Below are 25,369 nucleotides of genomic sequence, written 5' to 3'. Positions count from 1 at the left end.
CCTACAATTTGGTAAAGAGTCTCCTTCATGAAAAGGCAAACTTTTTTTTTTTTTTAGTTTTTTTAGGTATTTTTTTTTTAATTTTTAAAATTCTTTATTAAACATATAATGTATTTTTATCCCAAAAGGCAAACTTTTGTAATAGGGTATGGTGACCATCTTGGGAGCCTCCAAGAAGAGTTTTGCCTCTTTTGAATTCCTAACACTGATAATCAATTTATTCAATTTTTCCATTTAAAAAGTGCTGTGTGTGTGTGTGTGTGTGTGTGTGTATTCTAATCTAGAAGATAAAGAGAGATCCTGAGGAAGTGATGAAGTATGAATAAAGTACTTCAAAGACTAAAAGTGGATTCTAAACACAAATGTCTTCATTTAGGGAAAATTAGAGAAAATACCCCAGGGAGGAAAAGGTATCAAATCTAACAGTTAGCATGTAATAATATTTTGTCAGGAGTTTTTCCCTCATTTCAGTTCAACTACAGACTTTCAGCTAGAACTAATCTTCTAATCAAAAGGGAACAAATCTATTTATAATTGACATAAATGATAGTCCTATTTATAGTTCTCTTTGGTGTTCCATGTTTCTCTGTGGGAGATTTTCCCTGAAACAAAAGCCTACTTTTTGAAGCAACCGTGTTCCAGAGACAGCCTGGATCATTTCTGTTGCCCGAGAGATATATTTAATTAACCTCTTATCTCTACTCATGGGATGGTGGAGTATGGGAAGCACTGACCAATAATACAGCTATTCCTACTTTTCCCCTTGTATTTCCAACAAAAAGGGATACATGACCCAAAAAGGAATGGCTGTCCCAACCTCTAGAGAAAGGTGCCTGAATGTCATTTTGGATAACCCAATTGCAACTTTGGAACGTACTCTAGCCTAACACTCCATCAATTCAAACAACACCTCATTCAAGTTATCTCTAGAAACCTAGGCCTTAATTACCTAGAAACTATGGGATGACTCCAGAGGTATTATTTTGCCTGATACTCACAACCCCCACCCCTTTTGGAGGCAGAACAGTTTTGACAGTACCCTGTTTACAAGAAAGAGAATTACCTAAAGGCACTCAGTTTATAAATATCAAAGTCTTCTCAGGGTGTTCAGGTCTCCTCACCTCGTCGTAATCAGAACCCCTTTTGATACTGAACACTGTCCCTTTGGTTAAAAAATATATCATATAAATATATATTTTTATATAAAAGTATTTATATAAAAATATATGTTTCAAATATACCCAGATATGCACAGTTAGATTTCTGTTTAATCTGGAAAATATCTGTTTTGAGGACTCCTTGTGCTGAAAGAAAAGGAATCAATGCTGCGCATGTTCTCTGTGTCAGACCGTGTCTGGATGAAAATACAGAGGATCGGATGGAAAGGGAACCTCATGACTCCAGGTGGAATTTGGATACATCATTGAGATTGAGTTGGAAATATTGGCCTGGCAAATTCACAAAGGGAGGGTTTTTTTCACGTACTTCCCATCAACTCAAAGTCAAAGCAGCTTGTTTACCCAGTATTTCTTGCCTCTTTCAAGCAACAGAGCACATCCATACCTCTACCTAGTTAAGGACCCAGGCAGACAGAAGGTATATGAAGGTGACAAATTCCACTTCCTTTTAAACATCAGTGGAAAACCTCACAAGATATACATATAGAGAGAAGAATGAAAATTCTCAATATTCATTTGGAAATTTAGTAAGCATGTTTTGACATCTGCCATGTCCAGGAGGAATAGAAAAAAAAGAATGTCATTTTTATATTTTATTATTTATTTTAATGCTCTCAGTTTACCTTGATGATAATTTCTACACATCGGTACATGTTGCATTCTTAACCAGACTGAAGTAACTTAAGGCAGGCTTTTATGTTATATCTGGAGAACATGGTGTGTGCTTGTTAATATATTAGTTGTCCCCACTCTCATTCTTGTTTTAGCTTTTTCTTGATTTCTAGCACCATCCTGGGTACATATTAGTCCATAAAACACTGCCTAATTGAATTCTGTTTTAGAAGAGTGGCTTTCTGCCTTTTAGTTCATATTTTACAACTGGTCATTCTGATCAAAATCCGTTAAGTTGGATCCATTTCTGGAGCCACTAAGTTCTTTTTTTTTTTTTTTTTTTTTAGATTTTATTTATCTATTTGGCAGAGAGAGAGAGAGATCACAAGCAGGCAAGCAGAGAACTAGAGAGCAGGCAGGGGGAAGCAGGCTCCCTGATGAGCAGAAAGCCCGATGCAGAGCTCTATCCCAGGACCCTGAGATCATAACCTGAGCCAAAGGCAGAGGCTTAACCCTCTGAGCCACCCACGTGCCCCTGGAGCCACTAAGTTTTGACCCTATAACCTTGAAACTTGTTGATGGGCTCTTCCTTCTGCCTGGGCAAACAGGAATGAGAGTGCCTTTCTGGGTCTTCAGTAACTCTGGAAATGGATATCTTTGAATGCAGTGTGCAAAGTTCTTTCTCTTTCATTTTTTTCAAGGGTATTTGTGCTCTACCTGGCACTGGCTCAACTCACTGTTTCAACACCACCCCCCCCCCCCAAAAGACTGACTCCTGTAATTCTAACAAAGTTAAGCATACTAAAGGGTTTGCTGATGCTCCTTGTGAGACATGCAATAGGGATTTAATCAGAAGATCACAGCCAGCTTCCAACAGAAAGGATCATGTTCTGTTTACCTAAATTCCCTCAGTAGTTTCCTTTAGATACAGCATTTCTCACTCTCTATTTGAAAATGCTTCAGAGTCCATGGGGACCTTCCAACTCAGCCATGTCTGCATTTCAAATGAGTTACTACCTTATTATGGGCACACACTACCAATCTAGGCCTGGGAAGCTAAAGAAAAATGGATAGTTTAATTAATTCCATGCAGAAATTGACTGTGTTGTGTACAAGGGAGTATGTGGGATTTTACAGAAGATTAATAAAACAGTCGTCACCTTTGAGGAGCTTATAGCCAACCAGATGGTATAAAGCATGAACACTCACCAAAAAAACACAATATAGAATAGATTTTAAGTGTTGTAAGAGTAATAGTATTGTTATTCAGAGGAAAGAGAGTTGACATCTGGTAGAAGATTTTTCAGAAGAGGTGACATTTGAAAGAAAAACAGGAAGAAAACCCAGGAAAATAATATATATGGTAGGAAATCATCTAGGTTAGATGTTGGAATATGTAGGGAGCACTTGTAAACTCAAATGCTTATAACAGCCAAGAAAATCCTGTAAAGGAGTCAGTGGGCCACACTAATGCAATAGAGAGTGGTGAAGATTTTGGTACCAATGTAGATGTAAGAGACAGATAATTCAAAGTTTTGTAAAAACACTGCATTTGCCAAACTAAATACTTCTGAAGATTGGATGCAATTTACAGACTGCCAGTTTGTGAGCTTTGCTGTAGGGAAATGTCAGAAAATAGAGTTGAAAAGTTAGATAGAGGTCTTATATAAAATGCCTTACTATCAAATTGTGGAATTTGGATTCAATTTACTTAGCCATGGATGGTCACCGAAGTTGTTTAGAAAAGGAATAAAGTGATTAGAACTGTGCTTTAGAAAGATTAATTTCATGGGTGGGATGGCTGGTGTCAAGCAATATTGGACACAGAGCGATCATTGAGGAGGCTGTTGCAATAGTTTTGGTGAGTGATGAGGAGGACCTAAATAGTGATGGGAATGGAAGGAAGGACACATGTGTAATCTTCCACTGAATTGGTAACAGCTGTTCTGGATCTTGGTGCAAAACAAACTACAATGCTACAACTCACTTTGTCTGAAGAGTTGAGTTTGATGGTCTCCATTGTCCTAAACACTTGGAGTGATTGTGTAACTTGTCCATTGCGTTGGCTGGGAAACTGGTCTTTCCTTCCTTACAAGGTCACTGTCCAAAAGCTCACTTACTCTTGAAGAAATATCCTTCTGATAGCCTCTAAATTATTGAATGTTCAGTTTTTCATACTTGGGCTCTTCCTTCACCAGGAAGACTTGATCATCTTTTAAATTTTATCTGAGCTATACCCTTGCTATGTTTGAGGAGAAAAATGAAACACTTTAAAGAAAAGTTTATGGAATCAGCAGTGGCTAGCTGAATGTGTGGGTAATAGTGCAAAGGCAATAAATGAGTGTTGTGTTGAATAAAGAAGAAAGGTGTATGGTTAATATCCAAAGAGATCTTGTATATCTGGGGAAGGGGTGGCACAGGTCCACGTATGCTGAGGCCCCATGGATATGTAGATGAATAAAGCAAGCTTATAAGGCACTGTGGTGGGCTAAAGGGGCATATATCCCACCTAAAAACCTCTAGCTAATAGCAGCTACTCAGGAATGCTGACCAGTACCGCTAGATCACCTAACTTTCCAAAAATCTCTTGGTTTTTATAATTCCAAAATTTAAAAAGTGTATTTGCTGGTGCAAACAAAACATGTTCGTGGCCTAGATTCAGGTAGGGTGGGAATAGGGCACAATTTTGTGACATCTGCTTTAAAGTAACCCTGTGAGGGTAGTAGGTATCTTTACTCATGCCTTTCATCATTAATGTTTTGCTAACAAGAGGGAACTCAATGGATGGTATAGGTTGGAATAATATAGGGGAGGAACATTTCTATCTGATCCTAGCTTGGGGTTCATGATTGATATTTAATGGGTTCTCACATACAAGTGAGAAATCTCTTCGAAGGCATGGCTTTATCCTCTCTTGGGTAGCACTTAGCACAGAATAGGTGCCCAGTAAATGCTATAATTAAATAGATTAGTGCCATAATTTTACTTCCATACATTTTACTAAAGCTCTGAATAAAAATAATGGAAGAAGAATTCTAGTAAAGAAACAATAATAGCTCTATATCCAGTTGGGTTTCTTAAATGATTTTAGAGATTTCCATGAAACAACAGTAAAAGTTAGTTTTGGAAAAGGTTCTAGAGAGTGCCTTGTCAACATTCTTGCAGTGGGTAGAGTGCTGAGGAGTAAAGGACATTGCATTAAAATGCTGAGGATTAAGTCTAAATAAATTAAATATATAATTGTGAGCTAAGTCCAGTACTACTGATTGAATTGATTACAATCAGGAGGTGACAGATACTTAAAATTTAAGGAAAATGTATATGAAAAAATTCTGAAAACTATATCTATGACTTACTTTTTTCCCTCTGGAGAACTGTGAAAAGAGATCATAGTGACCCCATTTCAGAAGTGGAATGTCATGGTTCAACTTAATATTATTGTTCCAATGGAAATAGGTTTTGAGACTCATGGGACTATTCACCAAATTTACCAAGATATTTAGTGGTAAACCTCTGGGTAAACCCAAGATACCCAAAGTCCCTCATTCAAAGCCCTCCCTCTTTTTTTCTCTTGTCATTCAGGGAAAAGAAGTTATAAACTGGACCTCTCTCACTTTTACCTGCCTTACTATGGGATGAGGTCTTTCTGAACAAGCACGTCCTTTAGATATCTGGACTTTCATTAATGGGTTCAGTCTGGGGAACTTGTCTAGTTCCAGAAAGGGTCTAGTGAAGGCTTTCAACTGGGGAGCCAGCTGCAGTTTTAAAGTTTACCCTTTATGTTCCAATAGGAGACAGAAACCCAGTTTTCTTAGCTCAAAACAATTTCTTTTAAATTCCAATAGTAAACCTAATGGAACTAATCAACTCAGAGTCATAAGAAATAATATTAGAACCTGGCTAAACATGACAAAGGAAGCAATTTGATATGAGTAAAACACACATTTGTCCACTCAATGCAATTAGAAATATTTTTTTTTTAAGGACTCTTGCTTGGCTGTTCTTATAAAATGTAACTATTGAAAAAGAAGCTGGCAAGATCTAAAGGACTGGATCTCAGTTCCTGGCCCCAGTGATGGGTTTGGAAATTGCAGCCACAGCAATTAGGAGTTCCAATTTCCAGTTCACAGAAGGTCAGCCCTTGGGGTTATCCTTGGAGCAGTTCTATACTTCCTCCCAGGAAAGTCTCTACCAACGTGGAGGAATTGGGGACTTGATATGGTTGAATTGGCATATATATTGTTAATGATTACAAGCATGTTTGGGTCCAACACTTTTCAAATCTTCAGCCCTGACCAGCTTGTGTTCTCTTTTTTAATAGATGAGTCACCTACCAACATGTACCTGTTATTTTCTGTGATTCCCTAGACCAGGGCTCCTCAAATCCTGATGTGCATATGAATCCTCTGGGCATCTGATTTAAAATGCAGATTTTGTTTTAATTAGTCTGGAGTAGAGCCCCTGATTTTGCGTTTCCAACAAGCTATCAGGTTGCTTTGAGTAGCAAGGCTGTAGTCTTCATACACTAAGCTGTATTTTTACTATGTAATATGTGTGACTTTAGAACATTTGTTAATCAAACCAAATTTTCCTATCATAAACAAGAGACTACTTCTTGCCACTTTCCATGGTCTTCAATAATGTCTGGTTTCTTCTAAGAGAATTCTCTGTTCTTTATTATTGTCATTTTGTTGTTGCTGTTATTGGAGGAGGATATTGAAATCATTTATATTGACTGAAATAAACTACTTGATGGATGTCAGTGATCAGTGACTACTTTAGAACCAGCCAGAAGTAAGTTCTTCTGTGTCTTTAGCTTACACAGCATAGTGTTTTCATGCAATGTTACTAAACCCTGGTCTGGTTTCTCTGGTAAGGGAGATTTCCATAATTGCATGCAAAGCACTAGTAATCTACAGAAATGCCAGCCAGATTTGTGGCACTAATACCTTTTACAAGTCTTATGATTCTAATAACTCAGGGCCCATAGACTGTCTATCTTAAGGTAAGCCTGAAATGATGCTTATTGTATGAGTATGTCATTGATCTTCTCAGAATCTATCCCCAAATATCTGTTCCATAGTGGGAGGCAAGAATCAGCTGAAAAGAAGGAATCTTTGGAAAGCCAAAAACATCTCTACACCAAATTGAGAGAGTGGAATTATAAGGTGAATGCAGTTAACTGGCAGTCACATCTATGCCGAAAACATAATCATCCCTTTAATAAGGAACATTTGCTGTGCTTGACAAACTCACAGTGAAATGGCTGGATCCATAGGAGGGAACAGGCTGAAAATGGTTTCAATATGATCCTGTTTTTTCACTCAATAACCATTGATTGAGGGTGTCCAGCCAAAAACAATGAGAAAATGAGCCAACAATAGTCTTAGCCTTTGACCATATTAGATATAGTTGCAGCTGAAATTTGTTATATGTTTCAGTCATAACAAAGCACCCATATGGAACAAATATTGACAGTATGGCAGCTGATGAAACCAGGAAAAATTAGACAAATTATCAATCGCTCACTCCCAAATTACCCCAAAAAGAAATTAGATCGATTTTCAGTAGCTTTGCTTTCAAATTTCTTCATTCCATGAGTCACCACTACCTTCTGCCAAACTAAATATGTCTATGAACGGCTGGAAACTTTAATGGAAAGAAACATAAAACTCAAAATACGTAGGAAAATTTAAGCTTCTTCATGGAAGACCTTCATGGAAGGCTAGCAAGTCAGGAATGTGTGGAGACAGAAATAACGCATTGACAATACCTTTTGTTCTGGGTGGCTTTTGAGTTAACAAGCAATACAAAATGCATAAACTAGGCAACCAACTGACATGACTTGAAATTAAAGGTATCTCTAAAAAGAAATTAACTCTTTACTATTTTCTTCAAAATTTCTAATCCATCAAACTACTAGAATCTGTGAAAATCCATTAGTCCTACAGTAAGGTTGGTAAGATTTGGAATAAAGAGACTTGATGTTATCCGATGGGTGACAGAAGTTGGAAGAAAAAAAGAATTTTTGTGAGTGGTTAAGGGCTCAGATTTTCAAACACTGTTCTAATGCACTATAACAGAAGTGACTGACTGACAGTAATCCTGAGTTGCTAGTGCTACCTTCATGTGAGTTTATCAAGGTTAAGTTTACAGTGTACTCCTGTGCAAAAACCCTAGATTAAGTGAGGTGACTGAATTGCAGTTCTGGCTTTTCCACCAGTGTGCTTTGTGACCTCAGGCCTATTATTTTATTTTCTGGATCTTGCTTCCTTCTTCTGGGAAGTGAGAGCACTGAACCAGACTGCTCTATATGGTTCTTTCTAGATCTCCAATTCTTCAATTATGCAGTGGCAAAAAAAAAAAAAATTACTTATTCTCCGAGGGCTTGTGCTCTAGTTGTTATACTTGTAGAACAAGTATAAACTTGGAGGTTTATTTGCCAGAGATGGACCATTTGTTACATGCCTTCCCTTGACTACCGTCACTCCTTCTAGTATGACTATCTCAGATGAAACAGAGAGAAACTGAGTGGAGGTTCTGTTTTCAAAGCCACTTCCACAGATGGAATTCTTTGTGAAGGCTGTTCTGGTAGACCTTGAAAATTCTCTGTTGACTAGAATCAGCTTACTGTTGAGCTAGCAGAAATTTTTACTGGGGCAATAGTGAAAGGGTCCCAAGAAATGATATCTCAGATAAGCTTTTTTATCCTATACCTTAAATCTCAGATCCTTAATGGTGGCAGTAACAAATGGAAAGTCCTGGGAATATATTCTGGGGATGGTAGAAGGAAATAGTGGAATGATTTTGTCAACATCAAATCAAACAGTTTTATTAAGTGTCCAACACCAGATGCTGTGGAGGACAGAAAACAAACAAACAAACAAACAACTTAAAACTTCATTTTTCTGAAAGAGCTCAAAATAGAGAGAATGAAAATTCATGGTAGCAGTGACCAGTATTTGATTGTGAGGTTCAAAAGTGTCTTTGCTAAGTCAAATATTATGTTTCTGAGAGCTGCTGGATGTGAAGCCTCTAAAACAGAAGAACCACCTGCCACATGGTCCCTGGGCCATATGGTGATAAAACTCACAATTTTTATTTCATCAAAGACATGCCCAAACAAAAAAATTCAATTGTCCTAAGTCAGCCTGAGATAAGGAAAGAGTTACACTCAGCAACCTGAGAGTGCAGAGATACTTTTCTGATTAGTGAGTACATTCCCTCTGCTGAACACTGCATTTGAGGCTGAGCAGAAATCACCGATAGCTGACTTGGGAGAATGGAAATCTTTTGCCTACATGTGAAACCTCAGTGACTACCTAACCACCTTGAGGAGACAGAATCTTTAAACAAGCTTAGTGTGGTGAAGTGATAAGCTCTGTCTTTTTTTTTTCTGCTTCCTGCATTGAGGACATGAATAGTAATACTGGGTGAACATTCTGAAAATCCATTAGTTAACTCTTGGGCTATCTAAATGCAAAGTGATATCTTAAAAGAAGATACCAATATACTTTTCTTTCTGATTAATAAGGTTGAGGTGGTACACTGCCAAATTAGCTTTTCTAAATTATAATTATTGCAGAACACTTGAACTGATGGGTTAATACCATTAATAACTGAAGTTGAACCACTGAAATAATTCGTGGTGACGATTAGAGGGACAAGGCAAAGCACTCAACTCAATCAATTAACGGTAACATATTTGGATGGCCTCTTAGGTTTTCAAAGCCCTTCTATAGTTGAACCTCAAAAGGTGTAATATTTTAATTCCCACTTTACTAATGAGGAGAATGTAAGATCCAAGGATATTAAGTAACTGCGCCAAGGGGAAGAAATGCTATTAAGTAGGGGAACTAGGTGAGACTTAAACGTGGAACTTCGGTTTCCTATGAAACGCTTCATTGGTCTTTCTGTTTTCTGCTGGGGCTGTTTCTGGGCAATAAAATGCCTCTGATGATATTTAGATCGGAAAGACACAGAAAGAAAGAGAAAACTTGTGGCCACCATATTTGAGCCAGGCTTTTTCACTTATGGGACATTGACAGCTATTTATTATATGACTAAGAAGGAAAATGCCATAAATATTGAGGTCATAGGTAATGCTCTTCTTTTTCATTTGCTCCAGTGGTCATTATCATATTTCTTTTTTTTTTTTTTCATTATATTTCTAAGCACAAAGTTTTGCTTTATACCATTTCTACCTTCCTTTACTGCTATTACTAAAATAAATGAGTTCCATAGCTATAACACAAAAAGGAATGCCTACAAATACCTTCTAGATAGCCTATAGGAAGAGTTTTTTAATTTCAGAAAAAAAGTTTTCAAAGCCACAGTGAATGTTCTCACTGTTTACTCTGGGCAATGCAACATAAACTCCTGATTAACCAGTGACTGATAACTAGCTTTTCTGTTTCTTTCACTCATGGCTTTCCCATCCCTCTAGTTGCTTTCCTTCTGGAGACCTCTAGTCCAGCAGTTCTCAACTAGGGGTGATTCCACACCCCTACCCTGGGGGGATCAGGCAATGTTGAGATGCTTTTGATTGTCATGACTCAGAGGAAGGATACTAGCATCCAGAGGGTAGTAGCTAAGTCTGGTGCAAAACATTCACAATGCACAGAAGAACTCCCCTCCCCCAGTAAAAAGTTACCTGGCCCAAAACGTCAATAGTGTTGAGGTTGAGAAACTGTTGCCAATGACACTGCTGGGGGAGGTGAGTGGGGAGTATAAGAATAAAATAAGATTTAAAAACATGCCCCTTTGTCTCACAAAGGGGCTGGAGCTGGGGGCAGTGAAGAGTGAGAAGTGAGGAGGCCAAAATCTATAGTGTCCTCAAATCAGTTTAATCCAGAATTCTAACTCTTGGTGCTCCTTTCCCCAGTTTCGCAGATAATCAGGAGTTGTTGGCTGCATGTGCGTTGGCTCAATGCAGACTTTCTTAATCACTTGCCTCTGATGAAAGAGCCATTTCATCAGGGTAAATGGCACAGAGGCAGTACCATCTTCCCAGCAATATTCACCGAATTGACTCTATGACTAACCCAATTTCAAAGTTTAAAAAGACCTCTCCAATAATCTTTTAGTATCTCATAAAGACCACAGATTAAAGAAGAAAGTCTGAAGAGATTCGTAGAGAATTTGCCTGGAAGTCTGCAAAAAAATCAGGTGTAAATTTCTTTTGGCCTGGGGCCGTCAGAGAAATCTCCAGAAAAAAAGCTGATCCAACAACTCGTCAGACTGTTTCAGATTTTCCAGGAGCACAGCTTTGCTAAGTCATTCCAAAGCAGCTCTACCCAAGTTGACATTGGAGAGAGTGACCAAAGAGTCAGAATAATATAATATACAATAATAGTCAAAATTATGACCTTAAGTGGACTTGGAATGCCTAAAGCACATCTGAAGATTTTGTGTAATGTATAAGAAACAGGCAAGGAATTACTTTAGTTTGTGCAAATTTCTACACCAAGGGAAAGTGTTAAACTTAAGTTTCAGGTGAGTTTACTGGAATGAGAGAGCCACCAAGATCTATATTCATTTCGGTGAGCCTGATTGGAGGCCTGTCCCAGCCCATTTTAATTTACCGGATAACTTTGACATAGGCACGGTTCATTGCTGCCAAAAGACAAACACCACATTGGAATCGGAAAAGAGAATCAATAGTACCTTTTTCTATTTCTGCCACTAAGTAACAGTGTGACCTTGGACATGTCATCTCTCTATGAGTTTCATTCTTGATATATGGCTATTTTTCAAGGGGTTCCAACCTTGTAGCAGTCTTTAATTTTACTTCCTTTGAATAATCAGGTATTTTTAAGAAGCAGGTACTAGAGAGATATATACTTAATCAATAATCAGGTCCTTGGGTGTCTTTCCAGATGCTTCAGCAAGGCATTTATTTTCTTCTTTTTTCTTTTTTCTTTTTTTTTTTGGCGTGGAAACCCTATCCTGTAGTATGCCTGAGCATTAAATGCAAAAGGTTTTAATTTAAAAGAGTGTGTGGTCTCTATGGGTTGCACAATTTTTCTTTGTGTCCATGCTGCTGCTGATCAAATATTGCAAAGCCATTAATTACCCTAGGACAAACGCAGAGGGCCACATGCAAAAGTTCTGGCCAATTGTATAAAGCAATATGCCAGATATAAAGTAAGTGAAGGGTTTTTCTTGGTATTTAAGGTTCAGTGAAAAAGTAAGAGGGGCAGCTATGCCAAGAATGAAAAGCCAGAGCTTGCCAAGTGCTTCTTTAAGTGGCTTTAGCCAATGTGAGACTAAACAATGCATTAAATGGCCTACAACTTACTGCAGTTAAGGAATCACACGTCAAATAACAGCTCCTTGCTGTTTGAAACATGATATCGCATATAGATAAAGACAAACAAAATGCTGTGTTGTCATCTTCTTAGTCTAACAGCTAATAAGGCCTGAAGATTTGAACTTTCCAGGCAACCAAAAGTAATTATTTGTGATGTAAGAGCTTGCTGATGTTTCAGAGAGAGGTGTAGGATGGAACTCTGCCTGGGCAGCAGCTCTGGGCAAGGACAATTTTTTTGCCACCATGGTTGTCAAAGACATCTGGCTTCATCAAAGAGCAAAGGCTTTGTAGCCCATTATTGAGAACAATGAGAAATCTGCTTGAGAGAGATCTTGTACTTGTTTTCAGTGTCTGGTTTTTTTGTTATGGGCTGTGAAATGGGAAGGAAGGCTGCTAGAGGGGTGAGGTCGGCTCTTTACAGAAACCCTGAGGAAGGCTGGCATAGTACATGATGTCTGGAAAAGGCATATGGTAGCCCAGGGAATTTGAAAAATACCAAGACTGTCTTCTGGATCCAAAGTGCCTAACTCACTAGCCACTTAAGAAACAATACATCCAAAACCAACAGTGTCGAACAGCTGGTTGAATGGTATCTGCACAGGTGAAAGCCTTATATCCAACCCCCAGGCTGTCTCATAACTCCTCCATAGTCAAGCTGGAGAAGTCTCTTTCTGCTTGGCACACTATCTGGATTATGGCACCTTGTGATCACCTCTCCTTTACCACCTCTCTTCCATAACACCCATAGAAAGATTCCCAGTCCAAACAAACAGCCCTTTTTCAATTGGTCTTTGAGAAAAAACAACAGAACCAAGAACTGCAAGAAATGAGGCACTTGACATTTGTTGGCAGAGAAGGAAGAAAATGTGAAGTTGTCCGGAAGAAGAGTTCCCCCGGATTGTGCTGCATATCCTGGTGCTCACAGGTGAGCTGCAGTATTCACCCTGAGTGGGGTCCAGTCTCTTGAACAGCAACAGCCCCTAATCAAAGATTTTCTTGGGCATCCTGAAGATATTCAATTAGTATTTCCTAAGTTTTTCTGGAAGATAAAATGTAGGGTCATCACATGAATATCTCCCTTATGCCTCCTTTCAAAGATGTGTTCAGAATCAACTGTGTTACTCTCTCTCAGAAGAGGATAGGATTTTTGGAAGCATCTCCCTATGCCATAACATTTTGGGCCTCTAAACAATGTAAATGGCCAAATGAATATGCTTCTTGGAGACAAGAGACCTTGACTTTTGTTCTAGACCTGTACAGTGAGGTAAATCACAAAATCTCAGAGTCTCACAATTCTAATTTGTCCAGTGAAGCAATAATTCTTCCCTTCCAGGGATAAAACCAAAGTGAGAGAGCTGATACAAGCGAATTTTGAAAAAGTAAATATACTAGTCAAACACAAGACATTCTTCTTTCTATTGATATTGCTATTACTACTAATAATAGGTTTTATCAGCTACCCCTAAGGAGAGAAAATGAGTGTCTAACTAATTGGGCTGTTCAGATACCTCAACCTTTGCAATAGACTCTGCAACTGACCCAAGAAAGTAAATAAGTAAATAAGTATGGCTAACATGTGTATGGTGCTTACTGTGTGCCAGGCAGTATTCTAAGTTAGTATGTCCTAATACATTAATTCCTTTAATCCTAACACCAGTTCTATGAGGTAGGCCCCATTTTACAGATGAGGAATTGAGGAACAAAGAAGTTAAGTAATTTGCTCAAGGCCACCCACCAAGTAAACTAGAATTCAAACTCTGAATTCTTGGCAGTAGAGACCATGCTCTTGGTCCTGAACCCTTCACTCTTCTGCTTCTTATAATTCTCCATGAGGGAGATAGTCTTAAAGAATATTAAAATGTCAGAAAAATGCAAATTATCTTCTAATTTCTCACAGAAACTCTCACTTTTTAAGCGGTCCTTTGTTTGCATAGACTGGTCCTCTTGGGCATAAAGGGTAGTAGCAAGCATTTAGCATCAATACAAAAAACCCCTTACTTTTCTTTAAGAATATCTGTGGCCTAGTAACTTAGTGGTGCTAATGAGGGCAGGGCCATAAGGTCAAACCGCACATGTGCCAAATAATTTCAAAGAGAAAAGTTTTTCCACAGCCAGAGACTGTACCCTTAATTTTGACTAGCTGTCATACAAATGCATGGCTGGCCGTCTAAGGGGTACCAAGCCATGGAATACAAATGGTGTGGCTCAACCCCAGCCCCACTCAAAGCAATGCTAATGTTGTATATCTTTGAATGCCCTGAACTATATACTCTCTTCTTATTTTTTTATTTTTTATTTTTTTAAATTTTTTATTTCTTTTCAGCGTAACAGTATTCATTGTTTTTGTACCACACCCAGTGCTCCATGCAATCCGTGCCCTTCCTTATAACCACCACCTGGTTCCCCCAACCTCCCACCCTCAGCCCCTTCAAAACCCTCAGGTTGTTTTTCAGAGTCCGTAATTGGAAAGGCTGTTTCAATAGGCCTGGCAAAAGGAGGTTGGTCAAGATTTAGAAGCCTATAGATTCTTATTTGTCCCTTCTGGTTTAATAAAGGGCAACTAAAAACTGACCTACTCCCTTGTTCTCATATCCAGGAGAGTGAGAAAATGTAAAGACGAGAACTGTCAGCTGGTCATTCCTCACAAGGAAACACAGCAATCTGCTTGCATGAGGCATGTGCTCCTTTGGTTAGATGACCTTCATGTATTCGGTCATGTCTGAACTTCCGTTCCATTCCTGAGGGGTTGAAATCCAGCTTAAAACAAAATAAAGCAAAACAAAGAAGCTGGCTACTCTTTCTTTAAGTACTGGAATCTTCTATCTTTGGGGACAAACTGAAACTCTTTAGGGAAGATAAAGAACACTAAATGTTCTTTGGTCACTACTTAAATTTAAGGTTCGACTTTCCTGAATAGCACCAAATCCTTGCTCATTCTAACCTGGACTATGAGTCTGTTAAAATTAGAAGAAGTCATTTGCTTTAACAAAATCCCCTTGTTTTATGGACAAGGACACTTTGACCCAGGAAGTTTAAACGCCTGCCAAAGTCATACAGCTAATGAGTGACAGGTCTGGGAGCAGTTTTCTGAGCACTATATTTCAAATGAAAGAAACCTGAGTTAATAATAATACCTAGATCTAGGAAGGTTGTTACAATCAATAACCACGAATTTCATTGCAATGTTTCACTTAAACTCTATAAAGCAGTATGTTTTAACACGTGAAGAATGGCCTTATTTTATTCAGACCTGTTCTTAATAACTATGCGTTGGAAGCACGTTTTACAAAACCTATAAATCTGGAATAGCTGAAAGAATATCCAACTTTCTTTTCTAATTGATTTACCTCTCCTTTTTCCCAGACCACTGAGGTAGAGCATATACAGTTTATTTAAGGGACTGTTTATAGACTCTTAAAACTAAAAAGGACCCCAGAAACTTCCTTTCTTTTGGTTGCTCTTAATTGAAACCATCCAAGATGGTTGGTTGTCTGTCAAATTTTTAAGTATTTCCAAAGAGAGAAACTCCACAAGCCCCTAAAGTACATGTTAAAATGTTTAATCACCATGACTGTCAAAAAATTCTATCTATGGCAAGCTTAACTTCTTCTTTTTCACTTGAAGCTCTTTTCCTCTTGCTATGTTTCATGCAAAATGAGGTTATAACAAGCCCTCCTCTATGAGGGCTCCATCGATCTGGCGAGATAATAGCTAGCTCTTTCCCAATTGCCACTTCATTACGCCACCATTTTTCTCACAGGGCTATGAGAGCACAAGACTGGCTGATACCTTCTCTTACTATGATGCATAGGGAAGAATTAGTAATTAGCTCTTCATTGGAACTTTCATTTCGTAAAATGTCTGGGGAAGCTGCATTAATTATAGAGGAACTGTTCTACTTATGCTAGAAAAATTGTTCACAAAACAGATAATCTAGAAGGTTGCCTCCACTATGTTGTAGTGGAACTTGTGCTTATAGAGAAATATGAGCTCATTCACACACTGGGTCAGTCTATACAAAGTAAACATTATTTTTTTTTTAATTCAGAACTGTTCTGCTTCTAATAGGTTAAAAAAAACTCCCCTTGTTAAACATTCTGACCTGACAAAAAAGATAAATATTGAGGCAATTTTCTTTTAGATATTTGAATTTTAAAAGAAGATCAGAAACTGCTTTCCACTCTTAAAAAAAGAAAACAATAACAAAACTATATTTTCAAAATGGATTTGGAGCAGCTTAAAATAAAAGGCACAACCAAAATAAAACTTTGAAATTAAGGGTAAAAACAATGAAAAGAGTCAACTGATGGGGAATAGAGGTGAAGAACACTGCTTTCCTCTAAAAAGTATCTCAAAGACCCATAAATGCTTAGAGCTGACTTCTCCACAAACACTAAATCTCAGGGGACAAAAACGAAACTCAATAAAATTTGTTGACAACAGTTAATGCTTGTTAGAATAATTGGCTCAGACACAAAACAGACCATCAGTGTAGGCTTAAGGATTATGACCAAAATGCAGACTCTAAGTCATTGTTAGTATCCACCATATTCAGTTTAATAAAAGAAAAACAATTTATCCAACAGCTGGGTAAGTAGGAGGCAGGAATTATCCAAAGTACTTGACAAACCTAATTCTTTATGGTTCTGAAGACTAAGATCCCAAATACGTAATTCCATTCCATTCAACTGGATTCAGTTGGATACAATTTAATTCAAGCTTGTCAGTTCAGTGATCAGATATGAGCCTCTACTGTCTCAGCCAGGCATTGAGCTAGATACTGGGATTCCCTGGTAAATGAACAGTCTATGGCATCAAGGAGCCCATTGAGAGGGTAGATCCTGGTTAGGTGATTTCAAATGGGACAAAATATTCAGGAAAAAGATAAAGAACTATAATCTATTCTCCTATGATTATTTTTCTCTTATGACACTTGAAAATACTTATGTGTATTTTTTTAATCTCCTAACTAGACTATGAGTTCTTTGAAAGCAAAGTCAATTTCTCATTCATTTCTAGACATCTCATTCATGCCTAGTACAATGTCTGACATGTAACAGATGCTACATTGATGTTTTGAATTAAAAAATCTAAAGGGGTTAACTTCTTTTGGGCAGAAAGAATTGTCCAATTCACTAAAAAGTTAAAAAGAATACTTTTGGTCTATGTCAGACAAATAAAATATGTAAGTCATGGAATTCTATAAGGCAGATTTTATGAAACACAGTCTCAGTGACAATACTGACAACAATCACAACAACCTATGAAACCATTTTCGATCCAATGTCATACTCTAAACATCAAAAGCTGCTGTATATAACCTTTCCCTTTCAAGTTGTTAGAATAGAATAAAAATATTTGCTAAAATTTGATCATTGTAGTAACAATAAAAGAACGTTTTTGGTGCCTTGAAATTGGTTTTCATCCTAGTTGTCCAATACTCTCAACCATCTGTGTGCACATGTATCAGTATTATATGGTTACTTGAGACCAAATCATTATTTACATTTCTATTTTTCATTATCTAATGCAAACATCACAGGCACAGAATGATCCAGTTTTCTTGCACTCTACATGGAAATCCTGGAACACATCAAATTGAACAAGACAATTCATCCTGGCACATAACAGAAGACAATTGTGGACTTGGCAGTTACCTTGATCCTTGGATCAAAGGAAATTGCACAAACAGATTATCAAGGCAAAAAAAAAAAATCCTCTCGGACATAATATGTGAGAATTACTTATTCATTTTTTTATATGTGGATCAGTAGCAGCAAAGTAAAGAATAATGACATCTTATCATTGGGTGATGTTGATGTAACACATTTGCCTTTCATTGTATATTTCAAAGGTAAAAGGAGTCTGCTATTTGAAAAGTACTCACCCAATGAACTTATTCATCTACCCTACAGAACAGAGCTGGATAGAATTTCTTTATTGCCAGAAAAATAAATGAATTCACTCTATTAAAGCATTAGCTGGAAACAGAGAGGGTGTTTGCCCTTTCAGGTAGCTAGCACTTCTCATTCTCTGTCACTAGTTGTTTAAAGACTATTTGTTGCCAAATCTATGGTGAGTACAAATCATCAGTCTCCCATTGGCTTCTCCCTTCCCATCTCCCCGACTCATCCCAGACTGTTCTATACAGGCCCTTCACCCCTCCACACACACATGCTCACCCTTGTGCATACACTGCACACACACACAGGCACACACCACCTTCCCTGGGAAGAAGATGAGAGAGACTTAAAATGTGTGAGTCATCAGAGGAGCTATTCAAAACTTAGTGGGCAACTGAGGTAAGCTGTCTACACTCGAGTGATAATGAACCTCTAAGAATGATTCATGCTCACTGAGGACCTGAACATCAGTTTCCTGGAACTCTCTAAAATTCTAAATAATTATATAGAATGAGCAATTGGCTTTAAATCTTTCACTGTCCTATACAATAAGGACAATAAGATATATTGTACAAAAAGACAGATGCCTCTGAGGTAGATTCTGTAAGTGCTCATTTCCCCCAGGCAACATTGACTTATGTTTGTGTTTATTACTTGCAAACATTGACTGGCTGTCTATTTTTTATTGACTGTCAGCTTTTTAATCACCTGAGACCTACTTATGGGATAAGTAACCCCACACTTGTCAGAAACCCTTTTCCAGATGGAGATATCACAGGAGGAGTCCCAGAGAAAAGCTAAGTCAAAGGAAGGCAATAACAAAACATCAAGGTCAATTTGCATAGAGGACAAATTAATATGGCATTTCACTTTGCATTTAGAGAGTGGCTATGTTTTTGCAAATGTGCCTTTGAGCAAAGTTCACCTTCTGTCCCTGGTGCTTTCGTATTGCATAGTGACATCTGGGATTTGCCCCTTAATTCTTTTTCCCAGTCCACCTTACTATTTTACTCTGAATTACCTAGCACTTAAAACAGGCCTCGATGTTTCCATATGTTTATATGGGCACCCACAGATCTCAAAAACAAAAACCTCAATTCCCCAGGGTCATTCTATCCCTTCCTTTCACTGAAAGGAAAGGAATCGTGAGGGTAGAGTACAATAATTTTGGGAAAGCTCGGCAGGAAGTAGTTAAAAGACAAACTGCTAAGGAGGAAAATTCCATCCTAAATCTGCAAAACCTGCCACAGCCCCGCTGAAACACTAGGCTTAGTTTAAGGTGAGGAATCTCAGAGGCGGAGGACCATGGCTGGCAGCCACTCAGTTATTCACACACTCCCTGTGGTTGTAAATCCACAGAGCAGTGGGGGGGGGGGCACTTACTGAAATAAAAACCCCTGTCTCCACACACGAACTGAAGAGCATCCACCAGTTCAGCCCCACAGAGCGTCTCTGGTCCAGCCGTCGCGGAGCTGGTGAAGGTGAGCAAGCACAGGGCCAGGTAGAAGAGATGAGAGGAGGACATGATGTGCAACTTTACCTGCCAAAAAAAATAGAAGGATGGTCATGTTTCCTCCTTGGTCCTTGCAAGGGCAGTGGGGGTGAGGCAAAGGTGCATCAGCCCTAGCATTCCATTATTGCCATTAATTAGAACTACCCTGCACAGAATTGCAACAGAGCGCATGACAGACCACAGGGTGGTGTGGACTGAGCATGGTTTGGCATCAAACAACCTGCGTTTAACCCCCTTGCCACTCTGGACTTCACTGAACCTCTTCTTTACAAGTTCCATTGCAATTCAATGAGATAAAATATCTAGAAACATTTACTATATAAGTGGAAAATGCTATTATCACAGTAGAATCCTATAGCACTCAGAGATCCTGATAAACCTTTTGAATTATCAAAGGTTAAACTACACTCATTCCAGATTTGGGGCCAAATACATTTTATTAATTTAAATTCTCTAAAGATTGTCATCCACAGATGGCATAGGCATTCATTATGGACCAGAATATTAAGTTAACTAGAACATCATTTTCCAGCTACTCGTTAAAGATAATTTACTGTGGATAAAAAAGTCTTAGAGAAAATGTTATATGTCATTATAGGTTTTTTGTTTTTGTTTTTTTTGTTTTTTTTTTTAGATTCTATTTATTTATTTGTCAGAGAGAGAGAGAGAGTGCACAAGCGGGCAGAGTGGCAGGCAGAGGCAGAGAGAGAAGTGGGCTCCGTCTTGGACAAAAAGCCCGATGCGGAACTCGATCCCCGTACCCTGGGATCATGACCTCAGCCGAAGGCAGCGGCTTAACCGACTGAGCCACCCAGGCTTCCCTACAGGGTTTTGTTTTTTGTTTTTGTTTTTTTGTTTTCACTTAATGAGAGAGAGAAAGAGAGAAACAGAGACAGAGAGGAAGACAGAGAGGCAGAACAACTTCTTACCTGGGGAATATCAGCAGTTAACAAAACCACAAGTGGAAGTGAAAACAAAACAAAACAAAACAAAACAGAAACAGGAAAAATAGGATTTAGGAATGAAATTGGCTCATGCTAAGTAGACCCTACATCTTCTGTATTCTAAAGCCCTCTGTGTCAAGTAAAACATCAAATCAACATATGCGGAGAGATTGCCTTCAATGAACAGGGCATTGGGCTCAAAACCTGCAAAAGATTTTTTTTTCTGTCACAGGAATTCTGACTTTATGTCTTGGAGGGACTTATGTATTTTTGTAACCATTTTATAGCAGAATATACTGAGGGACCCCCATAATAGCCAAATAGCAGCCTGGCTGAAGGCAGAATTTCTGTGGCTCCGGGTTTCATCCTCTCTCAAAGTAAGTAGAAACAACGCTAAGGTCGCTAAGGTGATCACTAACTTTTCCATATCGCTCCTTGTGACACAAAGATGTGGCTTCTTCCAGGAAGCCTCCCAAGGTAAGTAGCTTCACTTCCCTCAGATGCATTTACTTTCAGTGGTCTTGGAAGAATCATTGCCCGGATGAAAGCAAGGGACCTTATCAAAAGGGTCATGGAGTTACGCTGGAAGCGATCATTATAAAAGAGGCTTTTCTGAACCTCACAGGCCCATTCAACTCCAACCCTTTTGGTGAAACAGACTCAGTCATTTGCCTTCCTGGCCCTCCATGAACTCGGAACCTAATGGATCTCTATATCAGTGGCAGAGTTTGCTCCATCATTTTAATTAAGATTTCCATTTTTGTGGCCAGACTTTCAGCTCAGCAACTGGGAAAAAACAAAAACAAAAACAAAAAAAAACCCCAAAACCTTAAATCCCTGACTCTCATTAACACAACATAAATACTTAGTTAATGCTTGTAAAACAGTTTAAGATGAAAAGTGTCCTCCATTTGCAAGCCATCATAAATAATGGACATAAAATAGAAGAGAGGTAAAAACTCAACTGAACACTTCTTCCATTTTCTCAATAGGACCTCTGCATGGAAACCCTCCACCCCCACATAGCCAAAGCCACAAAGACTGATAGAAACAGATTCTCATCCACTCTGCATTTTTTTTTAGTTATAAAATAATTGGTGGGGGTTTTCCCCTTCAGTATTTCCAGTGGAAATCGAAACAGTTCCAACCTGTCTGGATTTCATTGCCTTTTTCAAAAGAGCAAACTCCGAATTGATCTTACAGAACATAGCTCACACTCTGGCAATGGGCCAGTTCTAGAATGCATGCTATTCTGCCAATCTTATTTCTCCATCCTTCCCTTCTTTGTTGAGTTTATAGTAATGCTGAAGGCCAAGCACCTGCAACTGTAGATGGCTTGAAGTTCTTCAGTTTTCGTGAAATCCATGGAAAGAGGTAGCCTTAGTGAATTAAGAACTCAGTGAGATGTCAGAACTATATTTTACATAGTTATTTCTGACATAACACATATAAGTTCTCACATATAGACCACTGGTACTTCAAAATATAGATTTATTTTTTATAATTTTTTCTTTTTTCTTTTTCTTTTTCTTTCTATTTTGCTGTGGTATGTTGTTAGATAAATATCAGCACTTACAGTTCTAGGATAAGAGAAAACCTCCACTGCATTTTCCTTTAGTTCAGGGAACAGTCCAGCACACCCACAGAGAACCAGAGAATTTTATCACATTATGTTCCCCCCAAAGAAAGCAATAACAAACTTGCTTAGGGGTTAAAAGTTTGAAACAAGTGGCCCCATATGTCCGTTCTTTTCTTGTTCGTCTATTTTGCCAGGCACAAAAGAAACAAAGAGAGAGAAAGGAAAGATAGAGAGAGAAAGGAAGGAAGAACCAGGAGGAGAAGAGAAAAAAAAAGAATTCAGAGCATTGTTTCTCAAAAATCATTCACTAATTCAAAATTTAAGAGCCCTTTCTTTTTTATCTTAAGTAAATGGAATATCAATTGATTCCAGATGTCTGGGTTACAATGAAAATGCCCAGCAAAATTTAAGGGCAATAGTCATAAGAAAATACTCACTGTAGGTGTAACCATTTTTTGTGTGTTCCAGATCTTTTACAGCAGGTCAGGGTGGGTATTATGAAGCTGATGTGAATAGAAAACTGAGGACTTAAAAACATGTGCTGCTTTGTGGGTGGGGTTTGTGAAAGCATCTAGTTACATTTGGAGACCCAGGCAGGTATGCCATTAGTCTGGGTAAACTGCCTTTTGTCCATTCAAACAATGAACAAATTGCACAGCTGGGATTTGAGTCCATCTTCCCCCCCAAACCCCCACTTTTACCCCTTACCCCACCCACCCACCCCCTACCAGCTCAAGGCACCAATTTACAGTGTGTGCCTATTGTAGCTGCTCGGAACAGGGATCCCAAGCTCCAGTCTTCTGCCTTAGCCCCTTCCCTGAAACCAAACACTTACAGATACCTTGAGACTCACAGTACAATCAGCTTGTGAGTTCTGCCTCTAGGCAAGACACCTTTACTTAATTGAATTACACTTGAAGGACCATGCAGCTCCCTCAAGCCACTTCTTGTTCCAGGTACAGGGGAAAAGCAACAACATTGCTAGTACTATTTCTGAAAAGTTCATTTGGAGACAGTTTTCCAAACTTGTAATCAATGCAGAGATAACACTCAACAACACCTTTTATTATCACCTAAGTAGGGAGACAAAAACCTGAGCTGTCAGACCACATATATATACTATATATATAGTATAGTATAGAGTATATAGAAAGAATTCATTTCTTTTAAAAAGCAAGATAGACAGCATGTGTCTTGGCAACTGGAAGGTAACAGAATCAGGTGCCCGACAAAGATGTATTCTTAACTCCTAAGCCACTTACTTGACTAAGAAAAATCCTAGTGGTGGAGTATTTGAAAGCAGCGAATGAATGCTGTACTAAGTGGCAGGGACGTTTTATGAATTGAGCTCTTAGGCAATTGCACTGAGGAGCCAGTGACAGCGGCTTAAAAATGCTTGCAAACTGGAAAAACACAAGTCTTGAAGGATATAATTTTGCTGAGAATGGAAACTTGAACTAGGGCCAGTGATTGGAAACGAGAAGTTGGCATTAACAGCGGCAGCCAAATTTACCTAAAGAGACTTTACAACACCGAGTATAAAAATCAGAGTTTTACAACACAAAATTCCAAGTCCAAACTTCACCTATGAAAGTCCCCTTCCAAAGAGAAAACTTGGACATGCAGTTGCTAGAAAGTTTCCGCTTTCCATATATACAGCATGCATTTGTTTAAATCATACAAATATGCAGGGTCAGCAAGAGTTGTCAAGTTCTGTTTCAGAAGAGCATATTAAACTTCGCTGTAACTTTGACTCTCTGGGCAGAAGTGCAGAGAGTTCTGGGACCTTAACTCCAAAGATCATATTTAAAAGCTTTAACATCACCTAAAAGGTAACTCTTCGTATGTAGCATGCTTGTGATAAAAAGTCCTGACAACTTAAAACACACACACACATACACACACACACACATGCATACACATGAACATGGTCTTAAAAATAAAACATCTGCACCTGCAAAAAAAAAATCTAAAAGTTCATATCCATGCTCTATAGCCCTTAACCATAGACAGGATTTAAAGGAATCGTCTATAATGATACCACGGAAGCCCTGCAGAAGTGGAGGATTTAGCATAAGTACCTTGCAATAGTTTCTACTCATACAGATATCTGTGTAAAAGCATCCATCTCCCGGAGCTAGTTTTTCAGATCCCACAGAATTGCATATTCAGCAATTTATAAATAACTCCCAGTTCCGAAACAATGAAAATTCTAAAGTGAATAACATTTCTAGGCAGAAGCAAACAGTACACAATTTAAAGAAAATTCCCCAATGACTTCAAAGAGTAAGAAATATTTACCTTCAAGAAATCACAAAAGCAGCACTTAAATAATTGGGTTGGAAGACTGCTGATTTTTCCCATTGCTTCTGAAGTGCAAAGTCTGGAAATGAATTGGTTAGCAGGAATAATGAGGCAAAAAGAAATCCAGAGAGATGGGAGATGTTGAGAGCAATGTCACATTTCAATTTTGAGGACTTTATTCCATTGCGCAGGCTCTATCTGCTCTGAATTTAGCAGTGACAGTGAGATTTAGCAAACAGAAGAGGGATTTAGAGAAAATCCTCACATTTATCTACAAAACACAGACACTGTAGACAGGAAACAGCTGGGGGAACATTTGCCTTCTCTCTCTCTCCCTCTTCTGGCAAAGTTATCGAGTAAGGACTTTTTTGGGCATGGTGACAAATAACATCATACCTTTGCATTTTAAAACTAGAGCACAGAAGCATTTTTTTCCCTTAAAAGAATGTGTGTTAGTGACAGGGTTAGCAGACATTAATATACTGATGCTGCCATAGAAAATAAGGATCTGTTCTCTGATTAACTTTCTACTGGGCATGGAGACAACACATCTGCTAATACACCTTACCGGTATTAAAGGAACATACAGTGGAGGATGGACAAACATTTTAATATTCCAGGGAAAATGCAAAATTAAAAAACAGAAATGAAGGAAAAACCATCTCGAGCAAACCTCACAATTTTAACCCTGAAACGACTGGGATAAAGTAGGTTGGAAGACAGCACTGGGGTGACCCCTTGTCCTAGTTGCCAAGCAAGGGGAATGATCTCATTTCCTAGAACCTAGAAAAGGGGCAGGCAGCATTGCAGTTGGCTCCCTTTAGGACACTGTCTCATGCTTTTTGCCCGTGACAGGGCAAAGACTTTGCTAAGCTATAAAGCCAATTGAAAAAAATAAAATCTTTTTCTTCCTTTCTCTCCTAGGCTTCCTATCACCAGCGCCGCACCCCCGCCCCACGCCGCCTCGCCCCACCAAGGGGAAGGGCACCTGAGGGGCAAACTACTTTTCCATCGCTCATATTTT

The 25,369-nt window shown here is 38.5% G+C and overlaps 1 protein-coding gene across 6 annotated transcripts in view; it reads right to left on the bottom strand.

Annotated features, from left to right (window-relative positions):
• The window catches only part of IGF1 (insulin like growth factor 1), a 72,741-nt gene extending 47,776 nt beyond the window's left edge, over positions 1-24,965 (bottom strand). The window contains exons 1-3 of one of the 6 annotated variants that reach the window (XM_080810397.1): positions 24,914-24,965; positions 24,343-24,424; positions 19,389-19,545 (exon numbers count right to left, since the gene is read on the bottom strand). In XM_080810397.1, the coding sequence (XP_080666523.1) occupies positions 19,389-19,545; positions 24,343-24,405 (220 nt within the window). In that variant the 5' untranslated portion in view covers positions 24,406-24,424; positions 24,914-24,965. Of the gene's footprint in view, positions 1-19,388; positions 19,546-22,478; positions 22,570-24,342; positions 24,635-24,913 lie in introns of those variants that run through there. The other 5 variants (XM_080810400.1, XM_080810399.1, XM_080810398.1 and 2 more) reach the window with 5 other exon arrangements.
• Between the last annotated feature and the right edge of the window lie 404 nt (positions 24,966-25,369).

Source organism: Martes martes, assembly GCF_963455335.1.
Source record: "Martes martes genome assembly, chromosome: 8".
Classification (NCBI taxonomy): Eukaryota; Metazoa; Chordata; class Mammalia; order Carnivora; family Mustelidae; genus Martes; species Martes martes.
The sequence above is the reverse complement of the archived record's forward strand: the minus strand, read 5'-3'. Positions and strand labels throughout refer to the sequence as shown.